General features: G+C 45.5%; 1 protein-coding gene across 1 annotated transcript; it reads left to right on the top strand.

Annotated features, from left to right (window-relative positions):
- The first annotated feature begins 11,062 nt into the window (after window positions 1-11,062).
- PSMC4 (proteasome 26S subunit, ATPase 4) lies at window positions 11,063-17,433 on the top strand. Its single transcript, XM_016166851.2, has 11 exons — window positions 11,063-11,211; window positions 12,069-12,167; window positions 12,291-12,477; window positions 13,893-14,039; window positions 14,120-14,229; window positions 14,319-14,412; window positions 16,111-16,278; window positions 16,361-16,437; window positions 16,579-16,747; window positions 16,960-17,015; window positions 17,199-17,433. The coding sequence occupies exons 1-11, from the start codon at window positions 11,176-11,178 to the stop codon at window positions 17,310-17,312; spliced, it is 1,257 nt and encodes a 418-aa protein (XP_016022337.1). The 5' UTR covers window positions 11,063-11,175; the 3' UTR covers window positions 17,313-17,433.
- The last annotated feature ends 2,954 nt before the right edge of the window (window positions 17,434-20,387 follow it).

Below are 20,387 nucleotides of genomic sequence, written 5' to 3' on the forward strand. Positions count from 1 at the left end.
AGACAGAGAAACTGAGGAGTGGCAGAGAATTAGGGTGTGATTCTGCCCCTCCAATTTCCTCCAAGCCCTGGCTGACCCCAGAGAGAAGCCTTCCGCCCTCAGACTCCGCCATTGCTGTCTGCGGCCATAGTCTCCAGAAGTGGGGTGGTGGTGGGAAATCTTTTATGTTTTGGGTTCGACACCCCTGGGACCTTCTCAGCCTTTTCAGGGTGTGGGGGGGGGTGGGAGGGAAGGGGGAGGAGTGTGTGGAGGCTGTGAGTGTGAGGTGTGTGCATGTGTGGTATGCCATACCCTGTGCCCTACTTCATATCTATTCTCAGGAATCCCACTGAGAGGGGGAGATAACCTTTGGGGACACTTTGTAATGGTCAGAGAAACCACATCTGTGAGAGGCCACCGGTAGCCTCTCTCAGTCCAAACAAGTGGTGGGTGTGTGTCTGAGCTTCCGGCTTCTCCCTGCAGGCCGATCCTCAGGGGGCAGAACTGGTCGTGCCCACTGAGACCCCTGGGACCCTCTGGCTTGTCTGGGCTTTACAAACCAGGCACAGATGGAGCAAATCTGCTCTCTGCAGCTGAATTCAGACGAGTGAGTAATTTCTAACTTCATTTCTTTGTGCTCTGGATCCCATAAGGGGTCTCCCAACCCGCTTGGGGAGCTCCATCTTGCATAAGCCACCACCAATATTGTCCCTGAGGTTCATCCTCAATCTCTGTTCCTCCCCTGCTCAGGACCATTTCACACCGCCCGGTCACCGTAAGTGCAAGTTCACTCTCGCGGCAGGATGCTCTCAAGCCCGCTTCCGGCACCATCCACCTGCCTGTGGCCCATGCAGTTCTTTCCGCCTGGCGCACCTTCCCCTCCCATCCACCTGTGAACTCCTTATCTGGAATCCGGATACCACTTCCCGCTTGAGTCATTTCCAGAGAACCCAAGCCGAGGCTGACCTCTTAATCCTATTATGTGACACTGGCTTTCTGCTCCCTTCTTTCATGGAAATCCCTTTGGTTTTAATCCTGCTAACGCCTGTGTTCTGTTCCGCATCCGCCCCCCACCAGTTCCCTGACACCCCACTCTGACTTCATGCACATGGAAGCTGCCTTGCTAAACTCTCCAGAGACCTCATATTCACCTGTTGGTTCTAGCTCCTTCTCTGGAAAATTTGACATGCGCACTTCCTCCTTGAAAATTACTAATGCCTTGGCCTTGTGACATCACTTTATTCTGGCTCTTGTGTTACTTTGGTCTGTTTCTTACAACAACCCCTTTAATATTGGTGGTGCTCAGATTCTCTTTCTCTACTTTCTTCTCTAACTATCTCTTTTCTCCAGGAGATTTTGGCCATGGCCACCAAGCTAACAGAACTTTCTCTGATGATGAACATTTTCTATATTTTGTGCTGTCCAATGCGGTAGGCAATAGTTACGTGTGGCTATCAAGTTCTTGAAATATGACTAATGTAATGGAGGAACTGAATTTTAAAAATTTTAATCAACTTAAATTTTAATTTTAATCAATTTAAGTTTAAATTCATTTTTAGCCCCACTCTTTTTCTTCTCCCTTCTTGTTAAAATGTAATACGAATGTTAAGTATTTCATAATTGTCCTGCAGGTTCTCTAAGACTTTGTTGGTTAGTTTTTGGGGTTCCCCGCCCCCCACCGGTCAATTCTCTCTGATTTTTTGGCTTGGGTAATTTCTATTGTTCTGTCTTCAGAGTTACTTGTATTTTCCTCTGTTATATTCGTCCTGTTCTTGAGTCCTTTTTTATTTCAGTTATTGTAGTTTTCAGTTTCATCATTTCCATTTGGTTCCTTTCTATATTTTCTATTGCTTTGGTGAGATTTTCTCTCTCTTTTTTTTTTCATTTGTTTCAAGGGTGTTTGTAATTTCTTGATGAAGCATTTTTATAACAGCTACTTTCGACCTTTGTCAGATAATTCCAACACCTACTTTATCTCAGTGTTGGCATCTTTTCATTGTCTTTTGTCAACCAGGTTACCATTTTCCTGGGTTTTGGTAGGATGTCCCTGAACATTTCAGAAATTATCACATCCTAACCATTTTAGATATTATGGTAGGAAACTCTGGATCCTATTTAATGCTTCCATTTTAGCAGGCAGTCACCTGCTTAGATTTAGCATGCAGGTCCTGGGCTAGTTTTGTATGCTGTGGTTTCGATGACGGTTTAGTTTTCCCAGCCCCGGCACTGTGATTTCTGTCTGCTTGATTTGCCCACTGCTGGGCAGGCTTGCACCTAGTTCCTACCAGTACCACCAATGGACTGCATGACATCCAGCATATATTCTATAATATGCCCTCGGGTCTCCTCTCCTCTCTCAACCCATCCGTCCTGGTCTCACCCTCCAGGTCTCCCACACAGTCTCACTGGTCCCCCATCTTCTTTTAGTCTGGATGTCCTTATGCTTCCCTTACCTGACTGATTCCTGCTTGTCCTTTGGGTCTCGGTTTGACTATAACCTTCAGGCTGGGGTACGTGCCTTCTTTTTCTTATTCCTGTGGGAGAACCCCGAACTCTTCCCTATCTTTGCTCTTAGTGGAGTGATTCTCAAAGTGGAATACACAAGCCCCTGTGTGGCCCTGTCCCTTTCAGAGGGTCCCTGAGGTCAAAATTATTTTCATAATTAAACTAAGATGTTATTCCGATTTTTCATTGTGTTGAAAATTGCACAGACAGTGCAAAAACCCTGGTGGGTAAAACTGCTGGCCCTTGCCTCAAATGACCTAGAAGTCATTATGTTTTTTACAAACACTCACAGAAAAAGCAAACACAGAGAAATAACAATAATAAAAGCAATGACAAAAAACAGTTCTACTTAAGAAGGTCCTTGATGAAATGGTAAAAATTATTAATTTTGTTAAATCTCTACCCTTGAGTACACATCATTTTAACATTCTGTGTGACAAGATGCAAGGTATACATATATAAGCTGTATATTGATGTATGATGACTGTCTCAAGAAAAAGCACTGTTTGATTGTACTAGCAGATTTTTTCACTATACAGGTCACTCTGAGTGGTGGAGCAGTCCAGGAACTGCTCAATCTCATAGGCGCAGGACCCCACTTCCAGAGGCTGGGGGGCAGCACAGGTAGGGGCCTGCTGAGCTTTAGGCTGGGTGGGGGTCTCTGAGCTCTCCCTGCTGAAGGCTCCCTCAGGGCACTGATCTGTCTCACAGCTGAGCCCTGGGCTACTCTAGTGGCCATGGATGCTATTAGGCCCAGATGGACCAAAGGAGCAGAGGTCAGGGCTGTGGCCGTGGGTAGTGGGTGCGTCAGCCAGTGGGAAGAAACCAGACAACGACATTACAAAAAAAGAAAACTATAAGTAAATATCCCCCATGAACATAGACAGGAAAATCCTTAACAAAATATTAACAAATTGAATCCAACAATATATAAAAAGAATAATACATAACAGCCAAGTAAGTAGGGTTTATCCTGGGAATAGAAGGTTCATTCAACAATAAAAAGCAATCAATGAAATTGATCGTATTAACAGAATAAAGATTAAACACTGTAAGATCACTTCAATAGATACAGAAAAAAATTTGACATACAGATGGCCAACAGATACATGAAAAGATGCTCAATGTCACTAATTACCAGGGAAATACAAATCAAAACCACGATGAGATATCACTTCACACCTGTCAGAATGGCTATTATCAAGGAAACAACAAAGAATAAGTGTTGGCAAGGATGTCAAGAAAAGGGAACCCTTGTGCACCATTGGTGGGATTGTAAATTGATGCAGCCACTGTAGAAAACAGTGTGGAGACTTCTCCAAAAATTAAGCAATTCCACTTCTGGGTGTTTATCCAAAGAAAAGGAAACACTAATTCGAAAACATATATACATTTCTGTGTTCATTGCAGCTTTATTTACAATAGCCAAGATATGGAAGCAACTTAGGTGTGTGTGGCTAGATGAATGGATAAAGAAGATGCCTCATATATGTATAAACATATATATGTATATGTATATATTTTTTCTCAGCCATAAAAAGGAATGAAATCTTGCCATTTGCAATGGATGGACCTAAAGGGTATTATGGTAAGTGAAATAAGTCAGATAGAGAAAGACAAATACCGTATGATTTCACCTATATGTGAAATCTAAAAAACAAAACAAATGAACAAACAAAACAAAAGAGAAACAAACTCCTAGATCCAGAGAAGAAACTGATGCTTACCAGATGGAAGGGGTCTGGGGATGAGCAAAAAAGGCGAAGGGGACTAAGAAGCACAAACTGCCAGTTATAGAATAAGTCACAGGGATGTAATGTACAGCATAAGGAATATAGCCCATGATATAGTGACTATTACGAAGTCAGATGGATACTAGTTTATAGTGGTGATCACTTTGTAAGGTATGTAAATGTCTAATCACTGTGTTGTATACCTCAAATTAATATAATATTGTATGTACGTCAACTGTAATTTAAAAATAAATCTAAAAAAATTAGATTCTCAATAAATATTTGATAAATAAAAAACAAATGAGTGAATGAATTCTACAAAAAAAGTACCTTTTGAAAGTAAGATATGTTCATTATCTTGATCCTGGTGATGGTTTTATGTGTTTGTATATATGTGACAAAATATATCAAAATATACTCTGAATATGTAGAGTTTATTATATATCAATTATACTTGCTTTTATAAAAGTACTATTTTAAATAGCCTGAAAAAATGAAATAGGTATAAATCTACCAAAACACGTGTACGCCAAAGGGGACAAAACACTAAAGAAAGAAATCAAAGGACTAAATAAATGGAGAGACATACTACATTCACGGATGGGAAGATTCAATATTGTGAAGATACCAATTCTCCCCAAATTGATCTATAGATTTAATGCAATCCAATAAAAATCCCAGCAGTGTTTTATTTCTTAAATATATATAGCTAGATATATGTATACATGTGTGCATGTATAAATACACACACACATAAGTACACGAAAATAGAGAAAAAGAAAATGAGAAAGCAAATGTGTTAAAATGTTAATATCTGGGGAATCTAGTCAAAGAGCAGGTATCATTCTTAAAAGTTTTCTGTAAATTTCAAAATAAAAAGATTACTAAAAAGCGTTTATACTTTATTTCTTTGTCATCTATTTCTTCTCTTAGACAGTGCATATAATCAAATAATCTACACTGCTTTTAAAAACTGTATCAACAGTACAGTGGTTACCAGAGGGAAAAAGGGGTTTGGGGGAAGTAGAAAAGAATAAAGGCGCTCAAACATGTGGTGACAGAAGGAGATTACACTTTGAGTGGGGAACATACAATGCAATACACGGAAGATGCATTATAGACTTGTGCACTTTATTAGTAATGCCGCTCCAATAAATTTAATTGAAAATAACTGTGTTACACTCCATAATAGATAGATGGTTCAAATTTTATTTAACCCGCTGGTTACCGTCAGACATTTACATTTGCTTTTCCCTGAATTTAATCCTTACCCACCCTTTACCCCATATTCTTGCTGCCTTCTGAATGATTCAGACCCCTCCCTACACCCTGGGAAGTAAAGCTATTCATTCCTGGGCCTTTGATGACAACACTGGGGAGACAGTGTGCGCAGACCAGGGGTCATCTATCCACTGTCTGAAGCCCTAGAATGGGTTTTGTTTGGATTTTATGATTTTTTAAGAGTTTGAATTTATTGTCATCATTAATGAAAAGATTTCACTTGAAAATCTGGATTCTTTACTTCTTTTTTTGGTCAATTATAGTTGATGTTCAATAACATTTTATATTAGTTTCATGGTTTTTTTTTTTATGGGAAAGAAACTCTAGAAAAGAGTGCTCTATGAAAGGTGAAACTCCAAATCTGCATATAAAAATACTCTTCAAATCCATGGATCACTCTTTTTTCTGTTTAAGATTTTTTTTCCAGTTTTATTGAGATATAATTGACATATAGCATTGTATTAGTTTAAGGTGTACAACATAATGTTGTTTCATTGTATGTATACACACAACATGATTCCATGAATGCATACATTGCTAAATGATTGTTACAATAAGTTTAGTTAATGCCCATCACCTCACAGATACAGTATTTTTTATTGTGATGAAAACTTTGAAGATACAGTCTTTGCAAAAAAAAAAATTAGATATATAATAAAGTATTGTTAATTAAAGTTGTGCCGGCTGGAAAATTACTGTTTGGCTATCACCCATAGGAACATAACATTCTAACAATAAGCTTTCTGGTTCTGTACTCCCGCTTGCACAACTGACCTGTAGACTGACAGTAAATAGAAGAAAAATAGACTTTTGTGTTCAGACAGAATGAAGAATGGGGTTTAGGGCTTAAAAACACTGTACCTCTACATTTCTGGGCTGCTTAATTTGGGGTCTGCGTACCCCTGGCAGACCCGGCTGGCTGAATAAAGAGTGTGTTTCCTATAACTCACTGATTTCTGTTGGTCCGTGTGTCTATCAGGGGCTGGCTACAACATGCTGTACATTACATCCCCAGAACTAATTTAATCTTATAACTGGAAGTTTTTATCTTTCAACTGTCTTTGCCCACTTCCTCCATCTCCTACCACTCACCTCTAGAAACTACCAATCCAAGGTAAGAAACACCCAAACCTGGAGATAATTTTTATAAGAGCTTATGTGAGCCAAACTGATAACACAGGCTAGGGAGCAAGGTTTCAGATGCTGCCAAATTTCAATTTCTGTTGAACATCAGTCCTGGTAGCAATGGGCCCACATTCAGGCCTGGTGATCGTGGCTGGAACTGAGTTTCAGCCACTCTGTAGGTGAGGAATAGGTTCTCTGCCAACCCAGCTGTTTTTATTTACTTCTCTGCTGGCTTCCGTGTGCACTCTATGCACTCGGCCTCACCCAGGGCTCTAAAGCCCCAGATCTGGGAACACCCTCACTCAAAACAGCTGCTCAGGGCTTCTTTCAGAAGGCAATGCAGGTGAGAGGAAAAAAGCCAGGGCTTGAATTGAGATGAATTTTAGTCAACTCAGTTGGTTCCGGCTCTAGTTAAATGCCCATCTGTTAAATTATCTAGATGGTTGGTTCTTAACTGGGGGATGGGAGGGAAGGTCAAAATGATAAGTCGGTCTAGCTTGAAAAACTCTCTAAGTGATTTGAAGTCCACCTCCCTGAGAATGACTGGCTCACCTGTCGAATATCATCAGCAAATCTAAATAACTATCACACGGGCTTTAGAGCACAGGCTCTGAATTTGAATGCCAGCTCTACCATTTACTTGCTGTGTGACCTTGGGCCACTGACTTCACCTCTCTGAGCCTCATTTCTCATGAAGGACCTGAAAAAGTAAGACAAAAGTTCCCACTTCAAATCCCACTGTAATCTGAGATTAAGTCAGATGATATGTATAAAGCATTTAGGAGTCTCTGTCACGAAGTAAAGACTGTGTAAATGTTGATTATTTTTACTATCCACTTCCCAAAGTTGTTGTGAAGATTAAATGAGGTAATGAGCTAAAGTTCTTAACAAAGAACAAGGTACATCGTCAGTGTTCAGGAAATGTTTTTTTGTGATTATTTTCCATAAACATTTCAAAGAGATACCTTCATGTGTCATTGCTAAAGGGGAAGAGAGAACTTGCTGATGATTTGACTGAGTTTGGCGGGGATTAACGCAAAGCCTTCACAGAGACCTGAGTCTGAAGCTTGAACTGGGAGGATGGGGAACAAGAGGCATGGAGGAAAATGACACATTCCATTTGAAGTGACAGATTCCAAGGAGAAACTGAGGATTCCTTTTGGGTATTAGGCGGAGACCTTGAAGACAGAACGAAGAGTTGTCAACGCAGAGAAAAAAGAAAGCATTTGTTTTTATTGTTATTTTCCTTTTTTGTGGAAATAAAAATACTAGGACCTTAAACGAGGACGGCAAGGACTAAATCTGATCAATCTTTGGGTTCCTCCAACTTAGGCCTGACATTAAGCAGGAGCCACTAATTCTCTTTGTGACTGAGAGAAGTGGCTTTCCCTTGTCTGAGCCACAGTTTCCTCATCTGTAAAATGAGGAAAAGCAAAACTACCTCTGAGGGTGTTGTAAAAATTCAGAGATCATGGTTTGGAAATTGCCTGGCTAAAACTGAGAATGCACAAATGGTGTCTGGTGTGACAACCCATGATGCACCCGGCAGAATGGAAAAAAATTGTAAGGACGGACAATACTAAGTGTATGCACAGCTGGCGGGAGTGCAAGTTAGTACAGTTTGACAGCATCCACCAGAGCTGAACACGTACCTGCCCTGTGACCAGTGAGCCAGCTCTTGGGTGTATTCCCATTATGTTCATCAAAGAAATGTATTAGAATATTCATAACACCAGTATAGCCCCAAACTAGAAACTATTCAGTTTTAGACATATTCATGCAGTGGAAACCATACAGAAATGAAAATGAAAGAACTTTTCCTATACACAATAAGAATTTTGCAAACATAATGTTAAGAAGCCAAACACACAACACACACTATACGAGTATCTAGGGAGTTTGAAACAGAAAAAAGTAATCCATGCTGTTAGAAATCAGGTAAGTGATAACTTTCGTAGGGGATGGGGTGGCAGAAAGAAGCACGTGCAGGGATTCTGGGAGCTGCTAACGTTTGATGTCTTGACCTGAGTACTGGCTATGAGGGGGTGCTCGCTGTGTAAATTCATCGAACCGCGAGCGAATGATCTGTGGATTTTTTCTGTATCTATACTTTAATAAAAGTTTACAGGCATGCTTTTTTAAGGACTGTGGCAACCCTGCTTAGAGCCTTTTTCCCAACAGCATTTATTTTCCTGTCTGTTACATTTGCAAAATTTCAAACTTTTTCATTATTATTATATTTGTCATGGGATCTGTAACCAGTGATCTCTGATGTCACTATTGTCGTTCTCTTGAGGCATCACAAACTGCACCCACATAGATGGTGAGCTTAACTGATAAACGGGTATATTTTGACTCCTCCACCGACTGGCCATGCCCCCATCTCTCTCCCTGTCCTCAGGCCTCCCTGTTCCCTGAGACACAATGATACTTAAATTAGGCCAATCAACAACCCTACAATGGCCTCTAAGTGTCCTAGTGAAAGGAAAAGTCACGTGTATACCCCTAATGAAGATGTTGTTAATATTGTTGAAATGAAAACAAAAGATTTAGAATATTCCATAATCTTAGTTGATAAAGCAGTGGTAGGATTTGAGGGGATTCGCTCCAATTTTGAAAGTTCTACTCTGGATACAATGCTATCACACAGCATGGCATGCTACAGAGAAATTTGTTAGGGGGACCGGATCTCAAGGTCTGAGCAGTCCTTACTACATGCTATTCTTGCTAAATGTTAAAATGTAGCACAGTATTTTGCAGGCCCAACTATAACTGGATGAGCTGCCCAGAACCCAAGTTCAGCCAACTGCAAAGAAGAAATCAATGCGTAATTAACCAATGAGTGTTACAAACAATGGCTAAGCCTCCCTTTGGGAAGATGGGAAGTTTGTGATGCCTCAAGTGAATCTGTCTCCTTTACTTGCTGCAAGTAAATACAACTACCTACCACCTCTCGATCTTGAATAGAACACCCCAAGCAGCAAACCTATTGTGTTCAGTTACAAACTGATGCAGCAAACTGTATTCTTATTTTAAGAAATTGCCACAGCCACCCAACCTTCAGCAACTACCACCCTGATCAGTCGGCAGCTATCAATATCAAGGCAAGACCCTCCACCAGCAAAATTAATAAGACTTGCTGGAGGCTCAGATGACAGTTAGCATGTACAGCAATAAAGTATTTTTAAAATAAGGGAGGTACATATTTCAAGACAATGCTATTGCACACTTAATAGACTACCAGATGAAATGAACGTAACTTTTATACGAATGGGGAAACCAAAAAATTCCTGTGTATTGTTTTATTACAATATTTACTTCATTGCAGTGGTAGAACAGAACTGGAAATCTCTCTCTGGGTACGACCGTACTTAGAAGTGTAGGTGCTGAATGGCAGTGTATCCCTGGGGCCAGAAACACAGGATTTGGGGACAGATTTGGGGCCCTGTGTTTTGGTCTTTGTGACTGGCAAGTGGCTTCATGGCTGTAAGCCTGTTTCTTTCCCTGCGAAAGAAGGAACATAATGTCTATCAAGATATTCCAATGAATTGATGCACACAAGATTTAAGCACCGGGCCTGACACTGGGCCACAGATCCCGTGTTGAAGAACAAAATTCAACAGACAATTCAAAGGTCTAATTGGCTTTATTAAGCAAGTCATGAATTGAGCAGCATCCCACCTGGTACCTAGAATGGTGCTCTGATGAACTGTACATACGGAAGTTTTTAATATGCAGAAAGAGCTGGGACTAAGAAATAAAAGAGTGGATTAAAGAGTGGTTTATTTCAGGCTTCAGAAAAGGCAGGGGATCTTATCAGGCAGATTACCTCAGTAGTATAGATCAGGAAACTTCAGATTGATTGGTTTAAAATTCACTCCACAGAGAGGTTAAAACTGCAATTTGGTTTGTTAAGTTTTGGCGACTGGTTTAGCAAAAGCCGCTCTATTTTGGCCTGCTGTTTCTTTAACATCCGTGTGACCCAACTCACACCACCCCCTCATTTTCTCCAGCCCTCACACGCCGGGGTCTGACTGCCTGCTAACGCGCGGGCTCGGGGCTCCTCACGGCGGCCCCTGTCATTCTAGGCGGCAGCCTGGGCCTTGTCGCCCCTCCGCGGACAATCTTCCAGCACAGTCCACGTGGGGTCCGGACCGCAGCCCGAAGACGCCGAGGGGGTCTTCAGCCCCTCGCGGACAGATTTCTGATAAGTTCCTCAATTGAAATTGTGCCACGGCAGTGCCGCCTACTGGCGGGAAAACCCGGCACCAAAAACGCCGCGCGCGGTGGCGCTACCGCCCGCTACTGCGCATGCGCACCACCCCGGGCCCACCCACCCGCCGCGAGGTCCTGGAGAGAGCGCAGGAGCGTTTCTTAGGGGCGGAGCTCAGGGCGAGGTCTTCCTATCCTCCTACCTGGGCCCACCCGGCCCACTCTCAACGACGTCTTAAACTACGTATCCCAGAATCCACCCAGGCCCACGTCTTCCGGTGACGTTAGCGGAAGCGGTGACTAGATCAGGCCGGGCCACACACAGGCGGGCTTGGTCACTATGGAGGAGATAGGCATCCTGGTGGAGAAAGCTCAGGTCCGGTGGGGCCCGGCTCGCAGGGAGAGGGCGAGGCTGATCTGAGTGGGGTGCTGGGTGACTGCAGGGACCCCGGCCCAAGTCTAGCTGATTTTGGAGGCCTCGGCGGAGAGCTTCGTGTCGTCCAGAGGCCTGGGCTGGGTGGCTGAATGATGTTAGGAACGCTGTAAGCCTCGGGAAGCGGGGCTGGAAGATGAGTGACGTTAGAGGTTCTTAGAGACTGAATGATTTCGAGGTCTAGTTGGGAATGCTTAGTGACATCGGCATCTCGGCGGGGTTGGAGATGAGTTGGGTGGTGAGTGATGTGTGGGACTCGTCCTTGGGGCCGAATGATGTCCAAGACTGACTGGGCTGGAGAGCTGACTGGTGTTCGGGGCTTGGCTGGTGTTGGAGGTCTAAGTAATATCTGGGGTCTGGCCAAGTGATATTTGGGGCCTGTTTGGGGAGCTGGATGACATGAGGGTCTAATGTGAGTTGGGGTTTTGTGACATGAGGGATCTTTTGGGGGTAACTGGATAATGCCAGGGCAGTTTGAAGGCAGGGTGACTTTAACAGCCTATATGAGAACCAAGTATGTGATTGACATTAGAAACCCGTTGAGGGGCGCTGGAGTGCTTTGGGGTGTGGTAAGGCGTTGACATTTAGGCCCTAGTTAGGATTTGGGGACATGTTACAAGTGGCACATAATAGCAAAAGATTTGGAAGGCTAGTTCATATATAAGGGGTCTGTTAGGGGATGGGTGGCATCAGGAACATGTTAGAGGGTGAGTGACTTTATGGCGAAGTGAGGAGGGGGCTCTTGATTCTTTCATGAGGGGATCCTCTTCTTCCACCCTGAGTTTCCCTCCTTGGTCTAGGATGAGATCCCAGCACTGTCAGTGTCACGGCCCCAGACTGGCCTTTCGTTCCTGGGGCCTGAGCCTGAGGACCTAGAGGACCTGTACAGCCGCTACAAGGTACTTCGAGCCCCAAGCGGGATCCTGCACAGGGCCCAGCAGCCTATACTTCCCTCAGCTCTGCCACTCCCTGGCTCAGTGAGGCCTGGACCCAGCCCCTGCCTCTCCCCTGTCTGCTCACAGAAGCTGCAGCAAGAGCTGGAGTTCCTGGAGGTGCAGGAGGAGTACATCAAGGACGAGCAGAAGAATCTGAAGAAGGAATTCCTCCACGCGCAGGAGGAGGTGAAGCGAATCCAGAGCATCCCACTAGTTATTGGGCAGTTTCTGGAGGCTGTGGATCAGAATACAGCCATCGTGGGCTCCACCACAGGTGTGCGGGGGTTGGGGGGCGGAGGGTACCTCATGCACTCATCTGTTCATTCAACAGGTGTTAAGTGTTTCCCGCCATGTGCCAGGAACTGTGCTAGGGTCTTACAACAGCACATAAGGAAGACAAGTGTAATGGTGTTTTTCAGAGTATTTTGAGTTTGATGCTAAAGTGGAAATGTATTTTACATTCTCTTTTCCTCTATGTGTGTATATAATTTATATAGTAAAGGTTTGACCAACTGATATTTAACCTTACTGTGTGACATAGTCTATTTGCTTTTTCATTCTGTTCAAGTCCGTTTTGCTTTAAGTTATGTTCTGGTTGTGACTCTCTAAATTGATTTCATGACTCCTTCTGGGTTGGCACCTGCACTTTGAAACCATGGGTGAAGCATTAAGAAATTGGGCTCTGGTAAAGGCTGGGTCCAAGCCCTGCCTTCATGATGGTCACTGTCTCTGTATCTTACCTGTCTTTACTGCTTCTGGCCTCTGCTCCTGTGGCCAAGCCATTTCTTATAAAGGTTGTGGGGAAAGGTGTGTGACTGAGCCTGGAATCAGACCAATGGGCCGGTAGTGAGGTGGTAAAGGGAGGGACAGATCCAGAATGAGGTCTTTGACCTGTAGGACTTAGAGAGACAGTGGGGCTGCCCCCAGGGTGACACGGGCAGAGGGGTGGGTTGTGGGGAGACAGCAAGGGCAGCCTGGGACATCACCGGTAGGAGTCTAGGAGGCTGCTAGACAGCCAGGCCTGAAGGTTAGGGGAGAGATTGAGACTGGATAGAGACGTGCATCGCTGCTATAAATGTAGAAAGTGGATTGGAGAGATGAGACTGGAGGCTGGGCGAGGAGGAAATGGTGCAGAGACCCAGATGGGAGAGAACAGGGCTGGATTAGGGCAGGGTCCAGGGGGAGGAAAAGAGGGGCTGGTTGGAGAGACATTTAGGAGGCTGAGTGGAAGGCCATAGTGACTGATGGGTTGTAGTGACAGATGGGCTGCAGAGGAAAGGGGAGAAGAGTCCAGGATGAGGCTTGGGGCCCTGGCTGGTGACTAGGGACTGTGGGCCTCCCTGAGACAGACCTGGGAGGAACAGCACAATTTGGGGGAAGACGCGCAGGACACTGAAGGACATGGTGGGTGAGCGATATCCAGGGGAGATCCAGGGGAGGCATTCCAGGAGGCTGCTGGACCCCTGGGGCTGGAGCGCAAGAGAGCCACGGCTATAAATGCACAAGGAGGTTGTCAGCGTGAATGTGGGGGACAGACTGGAGGAGGCATTGCTAGAGGCCCAGAGAGGGGGTCAGTCAGTCCGAGGGAGATACTGGTGACCTGGAGGGTGCAACTGTGAGGTTGTGGGGAGGGGACAGTGCCAAGGGTCTGGCGCTTCTTATTTCCCTTCCCCCTTCCCTTTCCCAAAGGCTCCAACTACTACGTGCGCATCCTGAGCACCATCGACCGGGAGCTGCTCAAGCCCAATGCATCGGTGGCCCTCCACAAGCACAGCAACGCCCTGGTGGATGTGTTGCCTCCCGAGGCTGACAGCAGCATCATGATGCTCACCTCAGGTGAGGGGGGGCCAGGGCCGGGGACCCCTGGAGGGACCCTGTGGGCCAGGCTGGGAGCCCTAGCTCTGCTCTGCCATCAGACCAGAAGCCAGACGTGATGTATGCGGACATCGGGGGCATGGACATCCAGAAGCAGGAGGTGCGGGAGGCTGTGGAGCTTCCGCTTACACACTTTGAGCTTTATAAGCAGGTGAGGAGCAGGGACAGAAAGGGCCCTACTGAATTTCAGGTTGGTGACAGGACTCCCTGGCTCATCCTCTCTCCACCTCTGCTTTTCAGATTGGCATCGATCCTCCCCGAGGCGTCCTCATGTACGGCCCGCCTGGCTGTGGGAAGACGATGCTGGCAAAGGCTGTGGCTCATCACACCACCGGTGAGCCACTCGGGGCCTCCCGCAAGCTCTGACCTTCTGGGCAATTCTGACCTTGCTCCCTGCTCTCTCATCCTCTTCAGGAAGTGGCACAGCACAGTGATTAAGAACATGGGCTCTGGGGTCAGGGCCCCGTTGTGCTTCTTACTCATTGGCTGTGCAGTCCTGGACAGGTGACTTTAATCACTTCGTGCCTCAGTTTCCCCATCTAATAGAAGACTCACTTCACTGCATGATTGTGAGAATTAACAAAATGATTCCGTGTTCTTCCTACGGTGGATTGTGAACCATTAGTAATTACAAATTCCAATTCATGGGTTGCAACCAGCATTTAAAAAAATGCAAAAGATGTTAGAGGCCATCCCACACAGAGCTCTTACCGTTTTGTCAGACTTGTTTCACACACACATATACTGTGGTTGTTTATAAATGTATTCTTCTAGGTTCCAGACAAGATGTCTGGAAGTCACTGTATTACTATTTGTAAAGCCTAAGGACAGAGCTTGGCTCATACTAAAATCCTAATGTGAGCCAGGGAGCGTAGAAGGCAGTGGGTAAGCAGTGTGTTTTCTGGACCGGACTGCTGGTTTGAGATCTGGCTCCCCTACAACTACTTATATAAGTTAGTTATGTAACTACTCAGTAAGTTAACCTCTCTGTGACTCTGATTTCCATTTTTTCTTGGTTGTTCAGAGGATTAAATTGATGAAGAGCTTCTGGTAGCACATCTGGCATGTAGTAGACAGTAAATGTTAGCCATTGTCATGATTGTTAAACAGCTTAGCAATTCTTTGAACTTCTGCTCTCCCAGACCCTGTGCTGGGATACGATGAAATCAGATATATCCCTTCCTGGAGAAGCGCCCAGCGTGGCTGGGGAAAAAGAAAACACCTAAAAGTTAGCCATTTGGTGAATATTTACTGAGCACCTAATAGGAGCCAGGCTGTGTTCTAGGTACTGGAGACACAGCAGTGGACAAGACAGTCTCCATTCCTCATGGAGTCTTGGAGGCGATGTCTTAGTTGGGAAAGCTCTTGAACAGATAAGTGAACAGATTATCTGCCACGTGGTGCTAAATGTATGAAAACAACTAAGCAGAGGAAGGGGACATAGAATAATAGGGGCTGCAACTTTATACATTAAACTCTAAAAAACAAGTTTAAAAGGAAGGGCCCAGAACAAACCTGCCTTCAGCCCCGTTGCCAGCTGTCGATCACGTCAGAAGACGTGCCTGTGGTCCCTGACTCCTGTGTGATGTTGCAGAGTGGGTCCATTTTAGCAAAGCGGAAGTTGGAGCCCATGGCGTGACGGTATGATGCCTTCATGCGTAGCAGCCTGTCTGTTTTCTTGCTGATTTTTCAAGCACTTCAGAAAGCCAGATTTTCTTTATCTCGGGTCCCATGAATGCCTCTAGCACTTCTCTCTGTATGTTGAAGCATAGATACATTTGTTTTTTGTTTTTCGAAATATGCTGATTGTTAACTGTTGGGCCAGAAAATATCTGTAGACAGGGTTCATGATTTGTGCCACTGGGTGGCTGTGGGATGCAAGCAGATGGCTGGTCCCTGAGGTGTTGGAGAATGACTCGGCGTGGGCATCCGAAGGAAGGGGGTCTCCTCAGGGAATTCCCAGTTTTAGTTAAAGCAGAAGGAGCCCTACCGGAGACCCATCCCTGTCTAACCCCTGTCGTCCTGCCATCAGCTGCGTTTATCCGGGTCGTGGGCTCAGAATTTGTACAGAAGTACCTGGGCGAGGGCCCCCGCATGGTCCGGGATGTGTTCCGCCTGGCCAAGGAGAACGCACCTGCCATCATCTTCATAGATGAGATTGATGCCATCGCCACCAAGAGATTTGATGCCCAGACAGGGGGTGAGTGATGCCCAAACAGGGTCTGAGGCGTTGGGCAGGCTTGTCGCACAGAATGCCGTGGACTGACTATTGCACACTCCAGCTGACAGGGAGGTTCAGAGAATCCTGCTGGAGCTGCTGAATCAAATGGATGGATTTGACCAGAACGTCAATGTCAAGGTTCAGGGTTCGGGGTGGGCGAGGGGAGGTGTGGTGCAGGAATCCGAGGAAGGCGGGGGCTGGCACACGAGGGGCAGGTATCATGGTGCAACGAAGGGTGTAGTGGGGACAGAGGTCTGAGCCTCCTGTCCCCGATACCAGGTGATCATGGCCACAAACAGAGCAGACACCCTGGATCCTGCCCTGCTGCGGCCAGGACGCCTTGACCGTAAAATCGAATTTCCACTCCCTGACCGCCGCCAGAAGAGATTGATTTTCTCCACTATCACCAGCAAGATGAACCTCTCTGAGGAGGTTGACTTAGAAGATTGTATCCTGCTCTGCAAGTGAGGGGAGGGTTGGTGGGGAACAGGGATTGGATCTTCATCTCTAGCCCTGCCGTCACCGTCACCCAGATTGTGCAGGTAGAAGACCAAAGTCCAAGGAGTGGGGGTGATGACAAAGACAGCCCAAGGGTGATTTCCAGCCCTAGGCATTCACCCCATCATGTCAGAAATAGTCTCTTTAACTCACCCACTGCAGATGTGGCCAGGCCAGATAAGATTTCAGGGGCTGATATCAACTCCATCTGTCAGGAGGTGAGTGACTCTCTCTGGATTGGGCTGGGGTGGGCAAAGACCGTCTCTGAGACCACTCTGCTGCAATCCTGCTGTCCCTCATTACTTCCTTGGGGTCTTGGGCCCTGTCTGTCTCTTCCTCCACCACCACTAGGGAGAGGTAGGGAGTGCAGGGAGGAGATTTTAACTCTCACCCCTTAATAGAGTGGAATGTTGGCCGTCCGAGAGAACCGCTACATTGTTCTGGCCAAGGACTTTGAGAAGGCATACAAGACGGTCATCAAGAAGGATGAACAGGAGCACGAGTTTTACAAGTGACCCCTCCTCCTGCAGCGCAGGACCCAGGGACTTCCCTCACTCCTCAGTCTCTTCCCAAACCTACTTCTCTTTTCCCTTTCCCCAGGATTGATTATTCAATAAATATACAACATTGAATCTGTCTTCATTTCTACTTAGAAGTTTAACTCCTTTGGAGAACCTGGGCCTTGAATAGGATCCTGTGTCCTTCTGACAGAAGAGCGGGTGAGGTACATGGCCTGGGCTAAAGCTTGAGGGAAAAGCAAAGTATTTGAAACAAATGACTTAAGAAAATGAACTCAGACTGCAGCCCATGACAACAAGATAAAGCCCCGTACATCTCGCACCCCCATTTCCTATAGGTAGAAGACCAGTTGAGTCTTCGGTGATTTCTGCCTTCCTCCCACTCAAGGAATATCAGTGACAGAGACAGCCCCACAGAATCCCCCAGAGCAGAGATGAGAGGACATGGGACGGTTGGATGCCCAGGTTCCGTGAATGCACAGGATCTTGCCCACAGGGTCTTGTTGGGGCGCAGATGGGTTTGATTGGACCTGTTCCCACGCTTGACGTCTCTGTTTAGTCAACCGTCCCTGGGAGCAGCCTTCCCGGATGCCCTAATTTTGGAGGGGACCCTCTGTGCTCTGCTTGGCTATGTGCCTGTCCGCTCTCCAGACTATAGGAAGTTTCCTATAGAGCCGTCAGGTGTTAGAGCTTGATGACAATTCGAGTTTCAGCACCTACATGTGGTGGACATTAGTGTTTCTTGAACAGATATATATATATATGTCACTATGTAGGAGTGAGAGGGGAAGAAAGTATAAGGAATTTGGGGAGTCACAGACCTTGAAGGGACAGGGGCGATTCTTCCACCGATAGGCATAGCAGGTTGAGCAGAGTTTTCCTCCCTCCAGGAACCTCACTAATGAGTCAGGAGATAAGAGAGTGAAGGTGTAAACTCAAGGCCACAGGAGGAGAGGAGCTGGCAGCAACACAGTTGTGCAAAGAGGCAGATCCCTGCTCATCGAAGCATTAGGAGGAGGAAACTCGAACCTGAACGGAAACAGGTTCCCGTTTCAGAAATCAGAGGTGCAGGTTCTGAAGGGGAGGGTGGGAAATAGGACTACCCGAAAGGCCATGTGAAATCAGAATTCACACACCCAGTGTGATTAGAACATGGAGTGCATAGCCAAACAAGCCATTTTTCCAGGCTCATGACTCTTTTCTAGTCTGACTGAAGGCCGCAGGTTTACTCTGGGAAGGCTGGACCACAGTCTCGGCCTGGAGCACGGACGAGGGAGGGAGCACTATGCTGAAGACAGGAGTAAGTGAGAGCCCCATGGCAGGCAATTGACGGACTCCTTCAGAAGAAACAGCAGCATGAGAGAAAAGACTGGAAAGAGAGTTGTTAAGACACAAAATCCTCGTCTTTCATAGTAGTTGCTAATATCTAAAACAGATGAGTTTACGAAAGCATATAATTTAGAAATGTGGAAGTAAATTTCAAAAAAAAATGAGGATGAGAAGTAGTTGCTTCTCAGAAGCATACAGGGAAATAAGGGTGGAGGGTACCACGGGAATACTTTTTATTTTGTGATACTTTCCACAATATTTGACCTTTTAAATTAGTTACTTAAAAAACGACAATAACAAAACCACAGAAAAAAAAATTTACAAGCCAGTAGGTATTTGGAAGGAGGAAGATAAAGGAGGGAAATCGACGAAGTGATAAAACACCTTAAACATCATCGAAGGGCAAAGAGATTGGGAAAAGAGAACAAAGCCACGTGCCCCAGAAATGACAACAAAGAAAATAACTTGGAAAGAATATGGCCACAACCTGAATGGAGCACCTTCTAGAGTTAGGATTGCGGGTATTCGGGTGGTGGTGCAACTTGAAGCATTTACCTTAAACTCTTATCCCTCAGAGTCCTCTTCAACTTAATGGGTGTAATACTTAAGTCCTAGGGACAGTGAGAGAGCACACGAAATAATCCACGTGAATGACATAAAGCACTAAAGAAGTGGGAGGGAGACCCAAGTCCTTCCCAACAACTGAAGGACCCTCCTCTTGCAAGATTTTCTCTCCTTGAGTCCGTGTGACAGACTGTTCCCTCAGCAAGAATGTCACCCGGTGCTTTGGCTTATTTGGGCGCTGCTGAGAATTGTTGGCTCAATCCCCCATTCCTTGGCCTTCTGGAGGCAGTGACTGATATTTTGTAAATGAATCAGACCCAGTCCCTGATCTCAACAGCTTCACAGTGCAGAGGGGAGGCCGATTAAGTAAATCCCAAAGTTATATTTTAATAGTGGCATCTATTTTTCTGCTAGAGAGAGTTGGCATTTAACTGGGATCTCTGAAAAATAAGAAGGAATCTGAACGATGATTAGGCTAGAATGTTCTCTAGTGTTCTCAAGTCATTTTTACATTTGTCCTGACCACTCATTCAACTTAAATCTCCTGGAGAATCTTTGAGAAGACACAGAGATCCCAGAGGTGGAGACCATGTTTTTTCTTTATCCATCCACATGACACTTTCAGGGTCCTTCTCCATTTCATTTAGATGAGAAGATCCCTGACTACTTTGGTTAACACTGCTCTTCTGGGGAACTAAGGCCTCCTGAGCAGGGCTCTGCATTTCAAAATTACTTTCTGCATTTTGAAAGCAAGCAGAGGCCTTGGCCAGGGAGAGCAAAAGCTGCCACAATTATAATGTTACAATTAGCTGCACATTTATTATGTCCATCAATGTCCCGCAGGAACACCCCTACAGCTGAACAAGTTGGGTTCAGCACTCGTACGACAAGGGAGGATGCACACCATGGGGAGCTGCGGTGTCTCAGGAAGAGGGTATCAGAAAAGACTTGTAGGAGAATTTGGGCTTGTGCATGGTGATTTTAGGGAGGGTTTCAGGAAGCAGGGCTTTGCTCCACATTGAGTACTGTCAGGAAGCAAGAGGAATTTTATCATGAGTGGGCACTGTAATAAATCTTACCTATAACGAAGGCAGACCAGAGTGAGGCAAAAGCTGTGATTAGTAAGAAGAAGAAGAAGTGAATATTGGTTTCTGACGCTCACCACCTCCTATCTGCCCC

Source organism: Rousettus aegyptiacus, unplaced genomic scaffold, assembly GCF_014176215.1.
Source record: "Rousettus aegyptiacus isolate mRouAeg1 unplaced genomic scaffold, mRouAeg1.p scaffold_m13_p_14, whole genome shotgun sequence".
Taxonomy (NCBI): Eukaryota; Metazoa; Chordata; class Mammalia; order Chiroptera; family Pteropodidae; genus Rousettus; species Rousettus aegyptiacus.

Coding starts and splice junctions, on each gene's coding strand:
- PSMC4 (XM_016166851.2), top strand. CDS start 11,176: ATGGAGGAGATAGGCATCCTGGTGGAGAAAGCTCAG. Junction 14,040..14,119: donor CATCATGATGCTCACCTCAG/GTGAGGGGGGGC, acceptor CTCTGCCATCAG/ACCAGAAGCCAGACGTGATG. Junction 14,230..14,318: donor ACTTTGAGCTTTATAAGCAG/GTGAGGAGCAGG, acceptor TCTGCTTTTCAG/ATTGGCATCGATCCTCCCCG.